Source organism: Struthio camelus, chromosome 1 (genome assembly GCF_040807025.1).
Source record: "Struthio camelus isolate bStrCam1 chromosome 1, bStrCam1.hap1, whole genome shotgun sequence".
In the NCBI taxonomy this organism is placed as follows: domain Eukaryota; kingdom Metazoa; phylum Chordata; class Aves; order Struthioniformes; family Struthionidae; genus Struthio; species Struthio camelus.
In genome coordinates, this window is record NC_090942.1 from 125,732,598 (window position 1) to 125,754,627 (window position 22,030).

General features: G+C 40.0%; 1 protein-coding gene across 1 annotated transcript in view; it reads left to right on the plus strand.

Annotated features, from left to right (window-relative positions):
• Positions 1–947: 947 nt before the first annotated feature.
• Positions 948–22,030, plus strand: part of PDXK (pyridoxal kinase) — a 50,054-nt gene continuing 28,971 nt past the window's right edge. Inside the window, exon 1 of the mRNA XM_068915501.1 lies at positions 948–1,401. Within this exon, the coding sequence (XP_068771602.1) occupies positions 1,309–1,401 (93 nt within the window). The 5' untranslated portion in view covers positions 948–1,308. The remainder of the gene's footprint in view (positions 1,402–22,030) is intronic.

Consider the following 22,030-nt stretch of genomic DNA (forward strand, 5'->3'; position numbering starts at 1 on the left):
TCTGTGGCTTGGGTCTGCGTGCTATCGCAGTGCATCGTGTGTGGGTGCCTGTGGTGTCAGTGGCTTCTCAGCACTTTCTGGATGTTTGAGGAGGGATGTGTGCACTGCTCTTGGCTTCTCAGTGCGCTGGTACCGTGTTCGGGAGCATCCTGTGGGGCAGGTGTGGGTGGCTAGCGCTGTGCAAGGCGGGCAGCGTGGAGAAGTGTCGACAGCAAGTGGGAGTTAGCAGATAAGATGTGCGAGGTGTGATGGTTGAAGGCTGATGTTGTGCGTACTGGCTACTGTTTTTGGCATACTTATGGGTGCTGGAAGCATGTGTGAGGCATGGAAGCGATGTGTGGGCCTGTGCTGGGGGAGGGTAGGTTGGTGAAACAGCCTGGAGACAGTATCTATGGGTGTCAGTGAGTGACTCTTCTTGTTTTTGGGAATACTGTTCCATCCATGGGGATAGGGGGCAGGCAGATGAACGCTTTTGTGTTCAGCACCGTACGCGCGACTGTGAGAGCAGGGCGAGTGAGGGTGGCACAGGGCGGCGTATGGCTTCTTGTAAGGGCTGCCCCACCTGCGTGGCAGGGGCGAGTGACAGCAGGCGCAGTCACCTCAGTGCCTCATCTTGCTCCCAAGACATACTGCAGGTGTGTGCCTGCAGTACGAGGAGAGACCTAGCGTTCCCGCTTTGAACGGTACGCGGCCGGCATTTGGCACCGCGTTTGTCAGAGCTGGGGGTGAGGGAGCGCGCGGGTGCCGGGCCTGAGGGCGCTGGGCAGGAGCGGCGCCCGTTTGGGCCGCGGGGAGGAGGGAGCAGCCGCCTCAGGGTGACTGTGCCTCAGGGTGCCCGTCACAGAGCGGCGGCTGAGACGGTTGGGGGCGGGGGGGGGGGGCGGTTGCCGGCCGCTGGAGGCGCGTGACTGCGCGTGCCCTGCGCGACCGAGGGGAGGGGGGGAGGAGGGGGGGCGCGCGGCCGTTAACCGCCGCGGCTGGGCGCTGCGCGCGCGCGCACACGCCCGCCCTCCCCCCCTCAGCGCCAACCGCCTGACACCAGCGGGGCCCGCGAGGGGGCGCGCGCGCGTGTGCCCGCCCGGCCCTTCCCCGCCTCCCTCCCTCAGCGCCGCGCGGCAGCCGGGCGTGCTGCCCGCCTCCCGCGCGGGGTGACAGGAGGAGAGAACGAGCGCGTGACGGTGCGCAACGCCCGCGCGCTTCCTCCGCCTCCTCCTCCTCTTCCTCCTCTTCTTCGCGCCGCGGAAGGACGCCGCCGCCACCACCCTCCTCCTCGGCCCGGACGCGGGCGGGCGGGCGGGCGGCGCAGCCATGGAGCCGGAGCGCGAGTGCCGGGTGCTCTCCATCCAGAGCCACGTCGTCCGCGGCTACGTGGGCAACAAGGCGGCCACCTTCCCCCTGCAGGTGAGGCCCGGCGCCGCTCCTCCGCCCGGGGGCGGCCAGGTGGTGTCGCGGCGGGCGGGCTCGTCCTGCCAGGTGGGGTGGCCGAGGTCAGCCTGTGTCGTCGTCGTCGCCCCCCCCCCCCCCACGAAAGTAGCGGGGAGGGAGGCGGAGGGCATCACGATTTTTGGCCGGGCGCTGGGGGCGGCAGTGACCGTTGGAGGGCTTCGCGTCCCTCCGGCGAGCCGTTGCCGCTGCGCCTGCCGTCGGCTCCGCGCTGCCCGGCCCGGGCCGCGGCTGCCGCTAGCGGCCGGTGCTGTCGGCAGCGCTGTGGCCGGAGCGGCGGCAGCGCCTCGGTGCTGAAAGCGTATTTTCTTCTTTACAGTCGCTTGAGGGTTTTAATGCGGCGGGTAGGTTTTAAAAAGGCTGCTTCTGATTGCCCGTTTGCTTGGCTTCATCGTGCGGCGTTTCATGCCTTGTGGGCACTTGGGGCTGTCGCTGCACCGAGCATGTTTCAGCGTCCCCTGAGCGCTCCGGGCTGAGGACGACACCGCTTGAGGCCACTGCTTTTAACGGGCTCTCGGCCTCCACAGCTTGTTTCCCCGTGACCCTCAACGGGGACGGAGGTCTGGATTTGATGGACCGGTGAGCTGACCTAGTACAGTGCAAAGCCGCTGTGGTCCTCCTGTTTGGTGGTGCTGAGTAAACCTCCCCCCCCCCCCAAATTTCTGAGGGTTGAGGGAACCTGCAGCAGAGTAGAATGGCCACTGGGTGACTGCAGAAGGCTGAGCCAGAGAAACTGCCTTACATATCTTGCGGCTTGGGGGTATAATTGGATCTTGGCCTTTACGGTTGTTATGTGCTGACTTGAGAGTTGCTTGCTAAGGTCTGGCTGACTGTGGGAAAACTCTGGTGTGCTTTGGAACAAGCTTTTGTATGTCTTATTTTTGTCTCTTGTGAAATGTCTTTGTCATAAAAGGGTTAATTTGGGGCCTAACCATAAAGAGGTCTTTGTGTGTTGACAAGAGCATGGCTGTACTAGGCTTGCTGTCTAAGAATTTAATTGCCAGAACACTATGTGTTGTCACATTTGTTATCTTAGTACATGTTTAACAAACAATGGTGTGTAATCTCACTTGACTAGGCAGAAGAGATGGTATAGTCTGATAAATGGTATATTTGAGAACAGACCTGCAGCAAGCTACAAAGTGCAACCCTTTATCGTCATCGTGCAATTATGATGTAACCAGGTCTCTTGAAAATTAGTATATAGTTAAGGATGATGTGCATATGAAATGTGTATATTGTAGAGAAATCTGTGAATGTGGAGACTCATGTCTGAAAGGCTGTCATGATCTATAGGCCAACTATTCTTCCTTTCCAGGTGATGTCAGCTTGCCTTTCATACCTATGCTACCCTAATGGAACGGTATCTAGCTATGGGATTCTCTCCCTTCAAGCTATTTTTGTGACAGCAGAAAAGCACACAGTAGGCCTTATTTCAGAAATCTCCAGCCTCTTAAACTGATGTCTGTCTTTTAATTCGGAGTTAAAGGTTCTCTTTACTCTTTTGAAACTCAGTCCTCCTGTGGCATGTGAATGTTAGTTCCTTGACCATAACGTTATAAAACGCTACTATTTTTTTAAAAATGCCTGTTGGTGTAGTAGCTGTGTTCTGTTTTGGAAGCTGTAAAACTTATGCTGTGTAAGATTCCTCAGTGAACAGTACAATGTGAAGTCGCTGGGATGAGAAAGAACTGAACTACTGTCACTGAAGGTGATTTTTAATAGGCAACTCTTAATGAAATTGTGCTTGCTGGAACGTTATTTAAACTCTGATTCTGGTGGAACGTCAGAAGTATCAAGCTGCTATCAGGTGAAGTTTTCCATTTTTAATGTTTTTTTGAACTAAGGAAAGGAATTATAAAGCTAAGCCTCTTAATTTAGTTTTTGTATAACAAGGAAACCTGGTGCCAGTCTAGAGGATTAGTGCAAATCCTCTGCCATGTTTATGTCATTTCTCTCTCTCTTTTGTACTTTGGTCTTCTGAGCCAATGCTGGTGAAATGAGGATTCCTTCTCAACTCATCAGTCCTAAGTTTGCCAGGCAAGATATCTGTAGATAGAGAGAGGTTGGGGTGTTGTCTAATGGGCTCAAATCATGACAGAAGACTTTAGGAATCTCAGTTTGGACAGCAGTATCCAAATGAAAAACAGACTTAGTTTCACCTGGGTTTTACAGACTTCTGTGGAAAGGGCGGTCATGTTTGAATGATTTGATCTTTGATGGAAGTCTATGAAATTATTATCTGTTAAAAATAGCCATTTTATGAATGTACACAACAGAGAAGAATTCTTTAGTGCCTTTCCTTAACCAGTTGTTTTTGCCTTGTCAGACTTGCATTATACTGAAAGTTAAACTTATTTAAGAAGAAGGTTTGTTGAAAGACTTTCTCTGTGAAGTATACAGTATGCATTTTGATGCATATATTATAGCAGTTGTATCTCTAGACTGTATGATAATAGAAGTAATATAGCTGAGTGAGAACTAGAACCCTGTGCTTTGATTTTTTTCTTGCCACAAGTTTAATTTTTTTTTTTTTACTGCACAGTGTTACCGCCTCCTTAAATGTTCTCAAGGTTTTTCTGAATTTTTTTTTTTTTAATGGTCATAAGCTATTTCATAATCATGCCACTTCAGCCACTCTTGGTATCGGGAAATGGTTTAGGATTGCCCAGCATTTAGGTGGGGACGAGTGACTGCATATACATTAACTTAGGGAGCTGCTACTCTTTGCCAGATAAATGGCTTTAAAGTGCCAAAGGATGTTTGCCTTGCTTGACTAAGGGTTGTCATAGTTTTCATGACATAAAATACAAATGCATGTTTTTACCATACCATTCACTACTACTTTTATCATGTGTTCTCTTCCCTTGAGGTATCTCTTATCATTAATTTTCAATATCATTTTAACATAACTTGCTTACCTGACCTTCTACTGAATGATAGGTAGATAAGGTAGAATGTGGCAATGAAATAAAAGGTGTGGTACTGGCAAATAGAGAGCTATACTCCTCCCCAAACCACAGAGTGAATGCACAAGGGTGAGTTTTCTCATTTCTCTTCTACTGAGGTACTTAATCCTGACCATCAGGAAAATTTCAGTAGGTAGTTGTATTTAAGATTCATATACTCTGCCCATCATAATACCAGCTCTTCTGAAAGAGTATTTCAGTCTTTATGGTCAGTTTTTTTGGCCTCTAACTTTTCAAAAAAGGGGTTTTGAAAGTCCAGGGAAGGGACAGGAGAAAGTCCCAACCAGTTTCACCTCGGTGTTGGATGTTAACATTTGGTTGCCATTGGACTAGTTTATACTCCTATCTGCAAGCTAGAGACTATTGATTTTTGTTTATGTGTAAGTAACAATGAGGGCCAAAGAGTTTTGTATGTTACTTTCTTACCTTGTGTTTGATAATGCTGATGGAATATGGTTCCTTTTTTTCTTCTTCTGCCCTCACATTCACAGAACATGAGAAAATTTTGTTTCTATTTCGAATATTTGGTTCTGAAGTTCCTTTTTACATCTGCTTATATTGAAAATTGAGCTAAAACCTTGGACAAACACCGTTTTTTATTTGTATCTGGATAATGAAATTGTCTGTTCTGCGTTATAGGACGCAACTGTAAAGACTTCTACGATACAGCAATTTTGAATTCTGTTCAGTGATTTATTTGTTTTTTTTTCTGACTGGAAAGAGCTGTCTGCTCAGGCATTAATAAAGACAGGTGATGCTCATTCTTCTTGGACTATATGTCTTCACTGATTCTTTCACAGAAAAAGCAGTGGGTTTGCATTTTTAGTTCTTTCTTAATTATAAAAAAGATATGAAAACAGCTTTGACCAGCACAGGTGGGAATTTCTGTGGCATTTAAGGATAGTCTTAAACTGCATTGTTCAGTCACAGGTATAATTTTCTTCCATATGCTGAGACCAAAACCATCATAAACCTATTTCTAATGATTATCTGTTACCCTTAGCAAAAAAAGTTTGTCTTTTTTTTTTCTTTTTTGAACAGTGCAGTTAAATGTATTAAGTACTCTGCAGACACAGAGAGAAGACAGTCTTTTAAGGTGACAGCTTGTTCTGTTTTTCAAAAGGTTACCTCTATTACGTTGATTGATTCTTCCTTTCTCTGCCTCAAACAATCAAAAGTGTTTTACAGAATGCCACTAAGAAATGTACCTGTTGGCTAACCCTTAGTTTCATTATAGATCAAAGGCTGGGAAAAAAAAAACTAGCCTTTAAACAAAAAATAAATACAAAGATAAAAGAGTGCATTTTCTGTTTGTAGTATCCAAAAATCGTCCCAAATTACACATCTAAAACAGGAATTGTGGCTCTAGATTCATGCTTCAAATGAAGCTTGCAGAAACATTACTTCTTGCCTGTGTTTTTGTTCTTGTATGCAGGGTAAGGAAGTGACAGATCATTTAAAAAAAAAAAAAAATCCAAAACCATCAACAGCAACAAAAACCCTGCTTCTGATAAGGTTCATTTGTGGTTATGTAAACAGCAATTTTTTTGTAATGTGAATGCCAGTATATTTAGTTGTGGAAGTCTGGTGAATGCCATATGCAGGAGGAGGCCCTGAAAGAAACTTGTAATCTGAAAGGTCCTAGCAGGGTTGTTCTCTCTAGCATTCTTGATTTCTGTGAAAAGGCTTTGCCTAAAGACTGTAGGAGACAAGCATTTGATCAGTATGGTACATAGAGCGGGACAAGACTGAGAGAGGGCGAGAGAACAAGAATTACAGTGGAAATCTTGAAAGAAAGGGGGAGAGGAAAGGCTGTTGTCACTCTTTCAGATCCTGCATTGCGGGAAGACAGATTAGACTGAGGCAAAATGCTGGGAAAAGTATTGTGTTCTCACTTTACTTAACAGAAATAGTTTACATTTTGTAACACTGTAAACCAATAAATCCTAATTTTCTTTGCAAACTTCATACAGAAATCATTTCAACTACTAATGCAAAATGAAAAATTTGAAAAATTAGAGACTCTTTAACCTGCCGAAAGAATTGTAGCCGGGGTTATTGACGTGCTGTGGAATCTAAACAATAGTTTGAACAGAGTATCTAGTACCTGTTGGCCTATTAAGCAGAGAGCAGGGCAGACTGAACGATCATCATCTGAGGTTGAGTCTAAGTGTATGGTAGTGGTAATCATAATTGTTCATAGAAACATTCAATTGTGATAACTTATTTAATAAGTTTTTTTCCCCCAAGATTCTTTCAAAGCTAAAATGACATACTTTGAAAGGACAAAAACTTTTAATGTTGTCAGCAATATTTTAACTTCTCCTTCACAAAGAAAACAATTTTACTTAATAAAGAATTGTTTTTTGTTTTTTTTTTTCTGCTGATGTCTCAAAGCCGGGAAATAACAAAATATTTCCAGTAGTTCAGTACTCCACAAGTGAAAGTGAAATTAATTCATTTTCTGTCCTTAAAAATGTGTTAGGATAGTTTTTTAAAAGTACATTGATATCAAATGATTTGAATGTTAGTTTGTCATTTGCAGCTAATGATGCTAATTGTAGTTACAGTTAATGGGAGATGAGATGGATAAGCACTTGGTTAATAACCTATAAGTATGTAACACAAAAAAGTTCATTATAGATTATGTAATAGATGTCATTCATCACTTTCCGTTTGTTTGACCAAAGAGATTAAGTACAGGACCTGGCATTTCATCTTGTCAGTAATGAAAATACAGAACTGCTGAGGCATATTCCCGCAGATTGATTACATATTGCAGTTGAAAAACTTAGGATGATTTTATGATGAATAAAGGTTATTTTGCAGTGTGTGTATAGGGCCAGTTGACTTGTTGCGATTTCAAACCTTTGAAAAAGGAGATGATAAACACTTCCAGTGATTGATTATTCTTTCAGTAGAATTTACTAACTTTTTCATGGTACCTTATGAAAATTGGAACTATCCCGTTGCATTTGCTGATATATGACATAATATTTCGACCACAGTGCGTGCTGCAATGAAGAACTCGTAGCTTTTTATAGACATAAATATAATCTGTTAATCTAAGAGCATAACAGAGCAAAGCAAACCAAATGAGATCCTCTTTCATCTCTCTGTACAACAACATGCAAATATTTGGCTCCACAATTTGATTTTGGTAAAGAAAACTGCCTTACCCTGATTTACACACTTTCTTTGGGAAAAAATCAAGTTATCAAGTCTTCCTAAAGGACTGAAAAACCTTGCCTAAAGGTGGATCAGCATTGTTCGTATGGAGACTGTCACGTGCTCAGAGACTCTGTAGAAGGTGTCTGCTTGCTTAAGGCATTTTTTTTTTTTTAGTTAGGAAATGGCCTTATATTTTATCTTCAAATCTTGTTGTTTTGATTGTTTAACTTGTTACAGATATTATGCCTATTTCTACTCCAAATGAAACAGTTGGGACCCAAGTATTTTCCCTGTATAAATAGGCAAGCACAGAAAACAGTTCATATTTATCAGATTTCTGCAAAGACTGAGCTTCAGGTTAAAGTTCATTTCATTTGTGGAATAATTAAAATGTGCTGGAATGTATTAAAATCAGACGTATAGTAATTTTAAATAACAAAACGAATCTTGAATTGTATGAGGATGATAGAAATGTACGCTTGAGGAAAAATAGGTGATACACAAAGCTACTGATGCATCTCTGAAATACCGCTGTAAACAAAGTGTTTTCTCTTACTTCTCATTTATCCTGTTTTCATCCAAAAATGATGGTCAACTTTTCTTGAAGAGCTTATTTGGTCATTTTAGATAAGGGAGATAGCATTATCCATAGCTGACTAAACACATGCATTGCAGTACCTTAGACTTCCTTAGCTGAAAAGATGCAAGTGACAGTTATACTTCAGTTTCTTGTGTTACGTGAACAATAGGCTTGAGTGGATGAAGCAAGGTTAATGTAAGAAGTCTGGCATTCACTCTGGTACATAAAATATCCATTCTTCTGAAGTACCTGTGCATGAGAAAGAATGTGTGGCTGTACAGTAATCTACAGAGAAAAAAAGAAAACTATTCATGTGTATTAAAGTTGAAACATGCCAAGAAGATCATTGTTGAGTGATAATACATGCCCCAACAGAAATCTGGCGAGTTCATCATCTTGTGGTTTGGCAACAGTGGGGTAACTTGTCATAGTAATGAAGTATTACTGAACTGAAATTTGGCTGAACTGGACTTCATTCAGGATGCGTATTTGTTCATGTTAATTCATCTGCGATTCCTCCAAGCTTCAGTTCCCTTAACATCTTAAACAATTATGAATAGAGCAGGAGAGAGAACCAAAACCCATTATATACTTCATTTAAAAACAAAAAAAAAAAAACCCTCATTTCCCCTTCGGTCATCCTTTGTAAATTCTGAGTTTATCGACAAGTTTGGGCTATCCTTACTAACAGTAGAAATCCATCCACTGTGGTTGACTTTGCTGTTGTGGGAATGCAAAGCACTTCTTACCAGAGGAATGCATTGGAGAGAATTGGGGTTAGAGTGCACGCTGTGAAATGACAGGGTCTCTTCTGTTGCAAAGCAAAAGCCACGGGGCCACTTTCTGATCTGTAGAGGCAGCTGTTTCCACAAGCAGAAGTAAATGATTTTCTTGACCAGAGGAACCTTTCCAGTCTGATCACAGTTGTTCCCATTTTCTGTATTATGAGGTCCAGTAATATTTTACTTCTCAGAACAGGATGTGGGAACTATACAGAAATCTCTAGCAAGGATGACACAGTTGTTATTAATGCTATTAATAAGTTGAAGGGGTTTTCATGGCTGCTGGAAGAATAGCATTCTGCAGTTCATAGGTCATCACACTTGCAGTTGTCGAAGAAATTAAGTGTTGATCAGTTATATAATAACAGTATCAAAACAATTCGGCGTTTTTTTCTGCTCCTTACCCTGGCAGATTGTTAGCCAATAAAGACAGGTGTCGTTGCTTTGATGTTGCCCTTAAAAGTTTTCTACTTGATCTGCCAGTTTCTGAACACTGACTCAGTTTTCTTCTTAAGTCTTGTGTGCGTTCGTAGTTTCTATGCACAGTAATTCTGCTCACCCTCTTTTGGAAAGAGGGAAGAAAAAGAGAATAAGCTATAATAGAAACAAATGTTATCTAAATTCTAAAAATTTGCCATTTCTGTAAAATGATATATCAGTTTATGATGAAGTATGTAATAAAAACAAGCCTGAAGCTAGTCAATTTAAAAAAAAATACTGATTTTATAGTTCTGTTTATTTTTGTATATGTTGCAGTATTTGTTGATGAGCGCTACTGGACAAACTTAGGTTGAAACAAAAGGTTTCTTCCATCTGTCCAAGTCTTTACTGTGGCTGCTCTCACTTTTCTGGCAGAATACAGCCTCTTTCGCATAGGCGGTAGGCACCGTGTTGCCCATGGAAACCATCAGACGTTATGGGCAGGTAACAGAAGTGAAAAAATATAGTTAAAATATCCTCAGAAGTGAGGCTAGCAGGGATATATTTCCTGCACTGTATTAATTCCTCAGTATTGCTGTTTATGGACCAGTACAAGCTATGACCTGTGTCACAGGTCATTGCCTTTGCAGTCCACTACTGCCAATCGCTTTGAAGTTTCAGCCACCGGTATATAGGGATGGTTTTTCCTGTTCTCACTGTAGTTAGTAGAAGTAACATTAGGCCTCTGCTCATTCGTCCAGTGACCAAAGAAATGTATGGCAGCTTAGCAGTGTTGATATTTGAAACGTTTTTGTATTGTCACCCGTCTTCTAGGGTGTAGTTTTGTGATTTGCTGGCTTCAGTAGTGAAGCCAGCTTGAGAAACTCTTGCCTTCCCAATGCCAGCTGCTTCTTCCACCTGCACTATTTTGCTGTCCCCTTCAGTTGTTCAAGGAGAATCATTTTGTGAGGTCATGTGGTATACTGCTCTGAGAAGCCATTCAGATTATAAATAACTTGACCAAGCAGAAAAAAATGTCATGAATGAGTTTTCTGATCTGATTCACTGCACAGCCCCACATATATTTATTCTGGCAGATCTGAAGCACCGAAGAAAGAACAAGGCCCAGGCTCTTGCACCTTGCACCAACTCTGAATGGAACATTCTTCAAAGTACTCATTTACCTAAGACATTTGCTTTCTGTGAAGGAATTGGTGAGACATTCAACTGTTCCCTAGAAGCTTCTCGTTTTCCAGATGGTGGCCTTTGTGAGATCTTTACATAACATGGTGGCTCTTTTGGAAAGTTGTTTTCTGTAACATTTTAATGAGTGTTTTTTGTTATCTTGCAGCTTAACATCTAAAGCTATGTTAGAAGAGTGGGATCCATTCATAGTCTTTACCTAAGAGGGCTAAACAGATAAAACAAATGCCTTCTAGGGTAACTCCACTTTGGATGTGCATAACGTACTTACCAGGCCTTGCTAATGGATGGACAGATAGAGAGCTAGCTATGCAAAATCTGAGCAGCAGAATTCAAAAAAAATCCAGGGGAAGATAATGTGATTACACTCTTTTGTTCTCGTTCTCAAAAAATGAATGTCGGTCACCTGTGTCAGGGGTGGGTTTTTTTTCCCCTCCTGTACAATCCGATACCTTAAAAAAGGCTGGAGATTAAATCCAGGCCTCAACAGTCGGACCTATTGCTTCTACGTATATGTCTGCCGCTCCTGATCTGTGTCTCTAAACTTACTTGTGCAGCGTTGTGCATGATTCCAGTTTGCAAGAGTTTGCAGTGACAGGTGTTATGCATTCGTGAAATTACGTTGAAGTGTAGAAGGAAGCAACATAAAGATCATGAAGCTGAAACGTGAAGTGAACCTGCAGGTTTTCAGCAGTTCTTCAAAAGGATATGCAAACTGCTCCTTCTCCTTGTGAAAGCAGCATCAGAAGTCGCTGTTACTTAGTAGGGAACAGAGTCTCAGGATGGGAGAAAAATGTATTTCATGAGTAGAAGGTGGTCAGATACTGAAAGCACCACCTTGTTTTCCTATTTTGTTTGTCCTTTAGTGGAAAGAATGAAGGGGGAAACAGAGGCTAATATTTCCCTGTCTTTCATTACCTTACCCCTTATAAATCAATGTCTTGCAGATCTGTCTATCTATCTATGTCTTGCAGATCTATCACTTAATTCCACCCAGATGGATAGATAATATAACCTCCTGCCCAGAGGAGGATTAATAGAACAACTACTCTATAAATCTCCCAGCTCTGTAGTGGGGTTGATCCTGAACTGAACTGGTATAATGCATCATGGGAAGCTGATGGCCGTGTGCATCTTCCAGGCACAGGAAGTTTATTTGTTTAAATAATCTGAAAAAAATGTTGATGACGTAGGACAGGGACTTTGTTAGTACTAAGCAAAGTGGCTTAGAGGGTGGTTAGTAGAGGCGTGTATCTTATGTCTGCTTAGTATCCCGCATTGAATAACATTAGCGGTGCATTCCAGTCTTTATGTCAAGGTGGAAAGTAAAATTGAGTTATCTGGTGATATTTATTCTGAAGCATTACTGTGTCTCTGAGGTTCGTTTGAAGGAGCATCTTTGAAACAGTGTTATGCTTTCGAATTTGGCCTGTTTGTGTTTCAGATATGCACTTATGTTGTGAGCCTTTTCAGAAGACAAAAAGGAATAAACTATTTGAGAATAAGTTCACTGCAGTCTCAGGCTGTTCGAGTCTTTTTTCTTCAGACAGTCATGTTACAGCCAGATCTGCCCATCTGCAAATTCTCACTATATACCTGTTTTGCCAGAGCGCTTTGATTAAAAGTTGCAATCTGCTCTAGCAGAAGAGAGAGGTATTTGTTTTCTGCTCCAATCTTTAGTATGCCCTCTAGGGTGTCCAAAGCTGAAGTCAGTTTGTAAATCCTGAAAGTTCATATGCATTTCATAAATACAGGAACATTTGGTTTCACAGCTATGGCTGCATGAAGGAGTTACCTTTCTAGTGGGAATGAAGTTATTCACCTAATTTGTTTCTGTATATTCTGCTGCACGTTTCTATTTTGACCTGATAGAATTGTGCTCATTAGCTCCATCTTACCTTCATTTTCCTTTTCTCTTTTTGTTCTTATTGTTCTTTAAGGTATTGGGTATGCACATCGGTTATAGTTGCTGGCAAGTGTACGTGCTGTTTGTTACAGGCTGAAATGTCTTGGCTAAGGATTAATTACCAGCTAGTTTTCCATTCCATTGTGTTATGCTTATGTTACACGGATTGTTTTTGTTTATTCAGCTGCCTAGAGTCCACAAACCCTAACAAAGAAGCCCTAAACAACATCGTGGGATCAGGTTGACTGCATGTCTTCTTGATCTTAGCAGTACAACCAGTTCAGTTTTTCCTGATGTGGCAGTATTTATAGATGAACTATGCTTTCTGTACTTGAACAACTTTGAGAGGTAAAAAAAACATTGTGGGTGGAGGTATTGTTTCTTTGCTTTCCTTCTTTCTAGAAACTCAATAGGAGCAGACTTTAATTGCACTGAGAGGAAGAAAGAAAGATTGATTTTTTTTTTTTTTTTTTTTAATTAAAATGCAGTGTGACCGTAACCTAATATGAACCAACCCAACTGGCTGTGCTGCCTTGAGATTGATTATTATATGAAAAATTGTCTTACTTTGGTGCTGTTAGATAGGTTTTATTTTGCCATGACAGAATAATTGAGGTAGGAAAGGACCTCTGGAGATTGTCTAGTCTGATCCCCCCACTCAAAGCACGGTCAACTAGAGCAGGTTGCTCAGGACCACATCCAGTTGGCTTTTTAGTATCTCCAATGATGGAGAATCCACAAGCTCTCTGGACAACCTGCTCCAGTGTTTTACCACCCTTACAGTATGAAAGCTTTTCCTTATGTTTAAATGGAATTTCCTGTAGTTCAGTCTGTGCCAGTTACCTCTTGACCTTTCCTTGGACACCACTGAGAAGAGTCTCGCTCCATTTTCTTTGCTCCCTTCCATCAGGTATATACTCAAACAGTAAAATATCTTGTATAGATTATATTTCTTATTGTGGAGATTCTATCTGCCTGTATGTCTTGTCTTTTGAGGATATCCCAAAGCAGCTAAGCCCAATTCTAGCTTCCTGGACTGAGTTTAACAATAACACCACAAAAACAGAGGTTAGGGAAGGCACAGTGTTGCTTACAGAACTGGAAGGATCCAGGGTTACTATTAATGGCTAACTGTGCTTTTGGTCTCTCTTCTTTGTCAGAACACAGTGAAATAACTTTTTTTTCTCAAGGTCATCTGTATGTTTTGTTACTGTCTATTTTGTAATTGTCTCTTTCTAACCCTAGAGCTGGAAGTGGCCTATTTGGTGCCTGACTGTAGCCTGATGAATCACCAAAAATACCTCCTGCATCCCCTATTTGTAAGCTAGTTTATATGTTCTTAACATTTATGTCCTGGCACAATATCTCCAATACCTTAAAGAGTTTTCTGTGCAGTATCTTGTCAAACACCGTACTAAAATATATCTATATTATTACCTACAGAGTTGTCATTATCTACTTTGTATGGTTTATTAAAAGCCCAGAAAGAGAAAAGGAAATTAGGTTGGTCAATAGCAGTTTCAGTTCACTCCATCAACCTGTGCCAGCCATTCTGCCTGCTTCGCTAGTTGCCAGGACATGCCTTTTCTTTTAAGCAAGTTCCTTTTCTGAAATTCAATTTGAGTTCTAATTTTCTACATCCAGTATGATGTATGGTTTTTGATTCAGTATCAGATGGAAGGAGGTGCAGTTAAGTGAAAGAGCTGGCACACAGATGGCGAGAGGTGCAGACAACAACAGGAAGAATCATTTCCCTTCCTTTCCCTCCAAATTGATTTGATTGTAGAAAATTAGCTTTTTTAAAAACATATTTCTGTTCTGAGTCCAAAGGAGTATAATGGAGGAATGATGTTCACTGGAAGATGGTGGTGGCTGTTACTGGAACTACAGTGAGGACTGTATGAGACAAAGTCCAAACTATAGTACCTAAACATTAGTGCATGTATGTAAACCACTTACAATAGAATGGGTACTTAGTGTTTCATGGCCTGGTATGAAGACTTTCCTATTGGAAAGTCTTGCAGCCATTGCTTAGCAAAATATATGTGTGTGTGTGTGTGTGCGCGCGCATGTATGAACAGCTAGTGTAATCTGTTTCACAGGCTAATTAACACTGTGGCATTAATTTTAATGCTTCTAATGATTTTTGTTTAAGCTCAGTTTCAGTATGTCCAAAAAGAATTGGAAGAAATGGAATGGTTTTGGTTTATGTGATTTAGTGCTTGTCTTTATAGTGGTTTTATAGACAAATACAGGTCCTACTGGCTAATTCATTTTACACGTTATACATGTGCTCTGCTAAAAGTCAGCAATTCGGAGACTTGTGCACCAGATTTCTTGAAAATACTTCATAAATTCAATCTGTTTAAGTCAATGTTAACCCCTTTTGTTTATGTTTGTCTTTATGCTATAAAAGTTTCTTATTTAAGCGTTCCATCTGTCAGTGTTACGTTGCTTAAAAAAAAAAAAAAAAGTAATTTTCCTATTGATCTACGGCCTACCATATGTGCATCTTGTGAACGGCAGTAGAGCCGACTATGATCCAAATGTGCTTGATGAGATACTCTGGAAGGAAATGTGATATGATTGTATACAAGTCTTTGGTTGGTTTTGTGTTGCTATCATGTACTCTCAAATAAAGGCTCTCTGTAGCTAATCAGATATGCCTTGTGCAATGCTGAACATGGCATCTCTTGTGCTTTAGTACATATATCGTGGCTCTTACAGACTTGTGGTTAATATTTTTTGGATGCTTTCCCCTCACATGGGGTGCCAGACACATTCTGTTAATACACCTGTCTACCTTTTTCTTCTTTTTTTGGCCCAGAAACATTCATGTGTTTAAGAGCCTGGCTGCAAATTCCATCTTACTGTTGAGTTTCCTTGTGTTAACTATATTTGTGGAGACGGAGGAAATAAATACTTAATAATTTCCTAATCACATTCTTATGAATTTGTTAATTAAAATTCATAGTCATAGTTAAGGTATTTGTGTTGGGATAAAATTCATGTATTTTCATGCTTCATAAAAATCGTGTGTGTGTGTATATATATATGTGTGTGTGTATGTATGTATTTGACCTGTAGCATTTGCTCTTAAATATTCATTTCCATTTTTTAAAAATGCTGCTGTGTGCTTTAAATGATATAACCACAAACTATTTCCCCATCATGTAGAAACCTTAACTAGTTCTTGAAACTGAGGACTTTTTTTTTTCCTTTCTCTATACCACCTAGGCTTGTCATGTGCTTCTATTAACTTTTAAAAATTAAATACTACTTTTGATTTTGAGTATTCCATAGAAAGCCGTTAACTTGTGAGGGGAAAAAATAGGAGTGTTTTGAGTCTGTTGTGGTTGTTGCAATAGCAGGTGGCATGGTCTGTGTTCTGAAAAGTGAAGAGTAATATGATATGTATTACACAGTATTGTGCTGTTCATTACAGTACACAGATAAACTGTGTATAGTGCCATATAATTGATTCCATGCAACATGAATTCCATAAGCTGTTCCTTAGCAGTGTGGAAGAGACCAGCATCTTTTTTTCAAGCAGTATTACTACCGTGCGTGGGAGGAACAGCACTTTTGTCTGAGTTCAAGTGATACTAGTTTAAGCACAATGCTTTGCAGAGCGATCCTGTCATTTCTTTGTCACTATTTACTGATAAAATTGTTTGTCTTGAGCATATAACACCTGTCCACTTCACAGGGCTTTATTAAGACTTATGTTTTTAATACTTTAAGGAGGCAAACATTCTGTGTTCAAAGCAGCATTTTTTACGACTTCTGTCACCGAAACCTATAGTAGCACTGTGTTTAAGATGGCATGATGATAGACCATGTCCTTCAGATATCTTCCTTCTACTCCTTTTCCAAAGGACAGCACAGTTGTTAGAAAGGGTTTGGAAATATAAAATGATCTGGAGGTTAGATAGTGATGTCTGAATGCGTTTTACAACTTACATATCTTCATCAAGAGTCCTGCTAAGTAAGAAATTTGAGCACAATACACTTTTTTAGAATGGGTTTAACAACACCCTCTTTCAACATAGTCCTGCTTCCTGGCTTTTCACCTTTCTGCAAAGGTAAGTTTTCTCTACAGAGCCAATTACTCTAAATTCAGGCAAAAGATATTTGGGCATTTGAACAGGAGTCCAACTTTTGTGGAGCACAGGTGAGAGTCTGAGCTAAACTGCAATAAAGGGGAGCCTGACAGTCACTTCTAAGTGAAAATAAAGAGATCTGCCTGGGTTTGATGACTTTATTAGTCATTCCTAGGCATCCCAATTTAGTCATCAAATGGGAAAGCAGCTGAAATTAATGATTGTTTCTGAAAATGTGCTTACATATTGAACTTGCCCAATACTAGAAAACAAACCAGGAGTACAGTTGAATTTACATATTTGATTCCTTGATTTGGAATTTTGCACAGAATTCACCAGACCTTGCTGCCTTTTTAGGCAGTATCTGGATGTTTTTGATTAACCTGCCAGGTCTGTGCTAATCTTCTCGTTATTCTGAGCATTTACTGCTACTTTGCTCTAAGTCATTGGTCTGTTACCATCCATTGGCACAAAGGGCAGGACACAGCTGGTTTGGCTGGTTCATCATTTAAATACTGAATAAAACAATGTCGTCCTCTTATAAGAAAAGTATACAGAAAAATGAATATCATCTTATAAAGCAGAAGAGTTGAAGTGCAAGGAAGTTAAGTATTAAAGCACAATGCCGCGTTTATTTTTGGGAAGAAATTGTTGCATGCAAGTAAGAAAAGTCTTAAATCCTCCTTTCGTAGCTGGAATCTGAAAGGTTCTCTTCTCCTAGCTAGCAGTATCTTGTTTTTTGTTTGTTTGTTTGTTTTGTTGTTTTCCCTTAGCCAGTGCCATTTTCTGACACAGTGTTTGCCTTGGGAATAAACTTTCCTTTTAGAAATGTGAACAAACAGTTTATAAAAGGAGGTTGTCACCTGTGACACATCTGTAACTCAGATCTGGGTGTGAAGCTCTAATAGCACATAAGAGAAATGAGGAGCCTTTGTGTGGACATTAAAAGGATTTGCATGAACAATGTCCTGAGCTGGTTACCTCTGATGTTTTCCCTGGATTTGTGGTTTCCAACCTTTTTTGCTTGTGGGCTCACTTGGGAAAGCTGGTTATGTTCTGTGCTGAACTGATAACATTAATGTCTTCCAAAATTAAGAACTTTGAAGGAACTGGAGCATTTGGAAGGAGGTCTCTGTTTTGTTTCCTGAAATATAGATAGCCACTTATGAACATACAGCAGAGGGTATGAATACCATGGAAGAAACATGAAATGTAGTTTACCTAGCCTGTTTTTACACAATCATTTTTTTTCTTTTCTTCCTTAGCACTTCTTTTTCCTCTTTCTTATTCTCCCTTTCACTTCTTCCAGATTCTTTGCCCTGTCTAACATGGGCCACAGTACTGCATCATGTTTTTAGTTTTGAACCTTAAAATGAAAGCGCTTGGAGGCAGGAACTCAGTGCCCGGAGAGGGTAATACGTCCAGATCATGTTGCAGAACAGAAAAATGTTATTAATGGAATTTCATTCTAGCAGAACTAGGTCATTGTTCTCAAAGATGGTCTAAATTAAATATGAACTTAAATGTTCTAGTTAAATTGGTCTGTTGATCATTTAATAGCGAAGGACGTATCATCTTTACTGACGAAGCTAATGTAAATGTTAATAGTGTAAACAGGCCATAATGTTGCTTTTTATCTTTATAACTACAAACTTTAGGATGGGAAGCAGATAATTATAATCTGGTAATTTTATACATGGGGTTTTACAACAGGTAAAGATGAGCTTTTCATATATAACAGTATCATAGAACCATAGGATCACCCAGGTTAGACGGGACCTCAGGAGGCCTGCAGTCTCCTGCTCCAAGCAGGGTCAACACTGAGTTCAGACCAGGTTGCTGAGGACTTTCTCCTGTTTGGCCTTGAAAAACTCTGAGGACAGCAGTTCCACAGCATCTCTGTGAACCTCCTGTTAACTTCTCTCTCGATATGTGTATATAATGCATTGTAAGTAGTTTGTTTTGCTTGTTTCTAATATTTAGCACCCAGGAAAGCAAGCACACTTTGTTCATTTTATTTTAGAAGTTTATGCAATTCAGACGACAGTTTTCCTCATGTACTGTGGAGATTTAACAGATTTCTCCTTTTTTTTCAAACTCAGTACAGAGCAAGAAAGGAAAAGGTTTGAAAACTCTTTGACTATTACGAAGTGAGTGGTACTTTTAAAAATTCTTTCTCTGCAGAAGAATAGTAAAACTGCAATATAAAAAGAAGCAGTTACTGTACCAGCTCTTAGCATTTCTCAGAGTAATTAAAATTAGTGGGAATTTATATCAGTATTTACTCTGAGGCAGAGCTAACTTTAAAGTTAGCAATTTTCTGTCTCAAGTGGTTTTAACAATCAACTAGCAAGTAGCATTAGCATTTGAAAAATGGTTATCTTTTATTGTCTCATGACCTTTGGTATATAATGTAGATTATACAAATATAAATGTAAAGCCTAGCAGTCAATAAAAACTGAATTTGAGATGTTGCATTTGCCTCAAAATCCTGCCCATTTCTCGGATGCTCGTCACATTTTTTTGTGCTGTAGAATAGTTTTCATTCTCTTGCTACTTTAACAACCCCCTACCCCCTTACATAACAAGCACAGATTAGACTGACCTCTAGAAAGATTGTACGCTTCTAATCTTTCATTTCTAACAGTCTTAGGTGCTAGTTCTTTGCAATGAAGAAATAGCATGTTTCTGTGTGTGCATGATTGAAATATGTTTTCTGGAGGGGAGAGGGAGGGACTGTAAATAAAATTAAAAAAAAAAAACCACCCTGTAATTTTCCAAGAAATGCGTTAACACAGTGGTAAAACACACTTTTTTAGGTGTGTTTTTAGAGGTGAACTAGAATTGTAAAGTGCAGATCTGGCTATATAACACAAGATGCTTTCTGTGTATCTAGGAATCTTGAAAGAGATCCATTTTTTTTCGGCTTGATATATTAGGGCTTGATAGTTGGATGCAAGCTTAAATTACTTCTGTGCTTTTAGAAAAAATAGGTTGTTGCTTCTGTTCTCCAGAAAGAGTCAACACCTTTAAAGGTTATTCTCGTATTTCAAAGTATCTTCCTTTCTTTTGTGCTGTTTTTTTCCTTGAACGCTTGTTAGTTCAAAGACGTGCATTCTAATTCTTCTGCGGACTAGGTGCCTGCATGGATGATACGCTTGTATTTCCAAGGCTGGGATAGCACCCTCTGTGTTGTGGGCAGAACTGGATGACGTTTGTCCCTTTCTTTCAGTTATTTGTGAGAAAGAACCAAGTCTAACTTTATTTTGGGCGTAATGTTGGATTATATGTTCCATGACAGCTGTTTCTTGAAATGCATTCTGTCCCAGCGTATGTGAGCATTTTAATTTAATCTTCCAGATATTTTCCTGAAACGTGTAAATTGGATCTGCCAGTCATGCCTTCCAAATATTGAACTCCCCTGTTTTTGATGTTTTATGGTTTGTTTTTAGAAATATAACAGTCCTTTACCAAAGGAGAAAGATACTTTTAAAAAAAAGAATGATGGACTCACCCATTCACCTCTCAGATTTCTGTCAAAATAAATGACTCTATATGACATGATATGAGACATATCTTAAGGAGAACATTGTTTGACATGTGCTTAGATTGGAGGCAAGGGGATTTAGGATGAACTGAGTAGGCTTTTTTCCTTTCAGGAGTGCTTATCATCCTTACCTGAATTGTCTGTGGGTTTAGAGTTGCCCAGGATTTGCAGTTCTTTGAGCACATGATATTTTTACATATATGTAAAAATACGCTGAGAGAGGGAACGGAAACCAAGAATCCTCCTCTATTGGAGGACCTGCAGGAGACCAGTTCACCTAAGAAAAGAATAATGGTAATGTAGATCTCTCTCCCTGGCAGCTGGAGCTCTGGAGGCTTGCAGAGTATCCACTGTAATCTACTCTTCCAAAACCAGGGACAGGAGTATCATCATAGGCCCCTTTTTATGGAGGGACAGTGGAAGTAACACTATGTATAGGCTATTTACAAGCTTGTGTAGGAAAGAAATATATATTAATCATTACTCTACATTTTGTTGTAACGTGCACTCCTAGCACTAATCAAGTAGTGATTTCCTCCTGATTATTTACACAGCAGTGAAAGGTTTCACAGTAGAGTGCATGCGTGTGCATGCACGCGCACACACACGTGCACACAGGCATGTGGAAAAATGACAGTTCTGAGATCCAGAGTTGGGTCATTTTGCAAATGTTCCTGCTGTATTGATCTATGGTTGCGTTTTGTTGCTTGGTGGACTGATAGGCAGCATGTGTGATTCGCTAAGATTTTACTAAGGTTATTAGTAAAATATCTACCTTTTCGTGTGTGTTGTGGAGGGTGGTTGTAGCAAACTAGCATGCAAAGAAATTCATGAAACAATGGGAAAGGGGCAAATCAGTGAGTATAAGGTGAAATTTTTCAATGTCTAGATAAAGGCATTTGTCGCATTGGTAGAACTGGCAAAGTGGTACTCATGGCCTCTGCCGCATTTGTCAAGCGAAGCATAAAGATAACTGTGCACTTCAGTGAACCATGATAAACCATTACCAGCTTGAATTTGTTCTCTGTTGACTGAACTCCACAAAACTACTATATGGATCTAACATATATTTATTTACCGTTTCACTTGCAGTCTTTGCTGAATTACAGCATTTTGATTGCTCAGAAAATAACAGAAAGTGTTGAGATTATGTTTTAGCCTGTACACACAGACACACGCATATACACGCATATACACACTTTGGAAATGTGAAGATAGGTTTGAGCTTTATTTCAGCCTTTTCTTTCTTCTATATGTAGAAATAACATCAATAATCAGAGTGGGTTGATTTTAATTAAAATCAAATTAATGAAATGAATTAAAAAGAGCAATTTAAATGTGTGTTATATCAACAAGCAAGTAACAGTGTAAGTAATGGATTTTAATCTTGTTTGAATTTGTACTTTTTAGTAGCTTTCTTAAAGAAAAGTTGATTTTTGCCAGTTTATGACATGGGAAAATTTGTTGATTTCCAATTAAATACATACTTTCAGATGATAGTTTGGTACCTGTATGTGCAAATCTGGGAGATATGCTTTACTGTATGTGAATTAACTTAATATGTTTACTGTGATCTGAATTTTCTAGGTCTGTGCACATGAAAACTATTACGTATTTATTTCTCTTCTTAGGCAGTGATTATCTTAAGATTTATTCATCCTCTGTTTTGGATAGAAATTTAAAATTAAATAAAAAATACAAAATCAATATTTTAATTTAGCTCTGCTTGTGAAATTAAAGGCTTGGTCTCTATAAGAAAAAAAATTAGCAATGCATGTTTTGAAGCAAACTGCCTTAAGTAGAGGGAGTATTATCTATCATTCAGTGAATCGGAAAATAACTGTTTCTGTCAATATGGTCTTTTAGATGTGAGAGGATGATAGCTACTCATTCTATTTTTTCATCA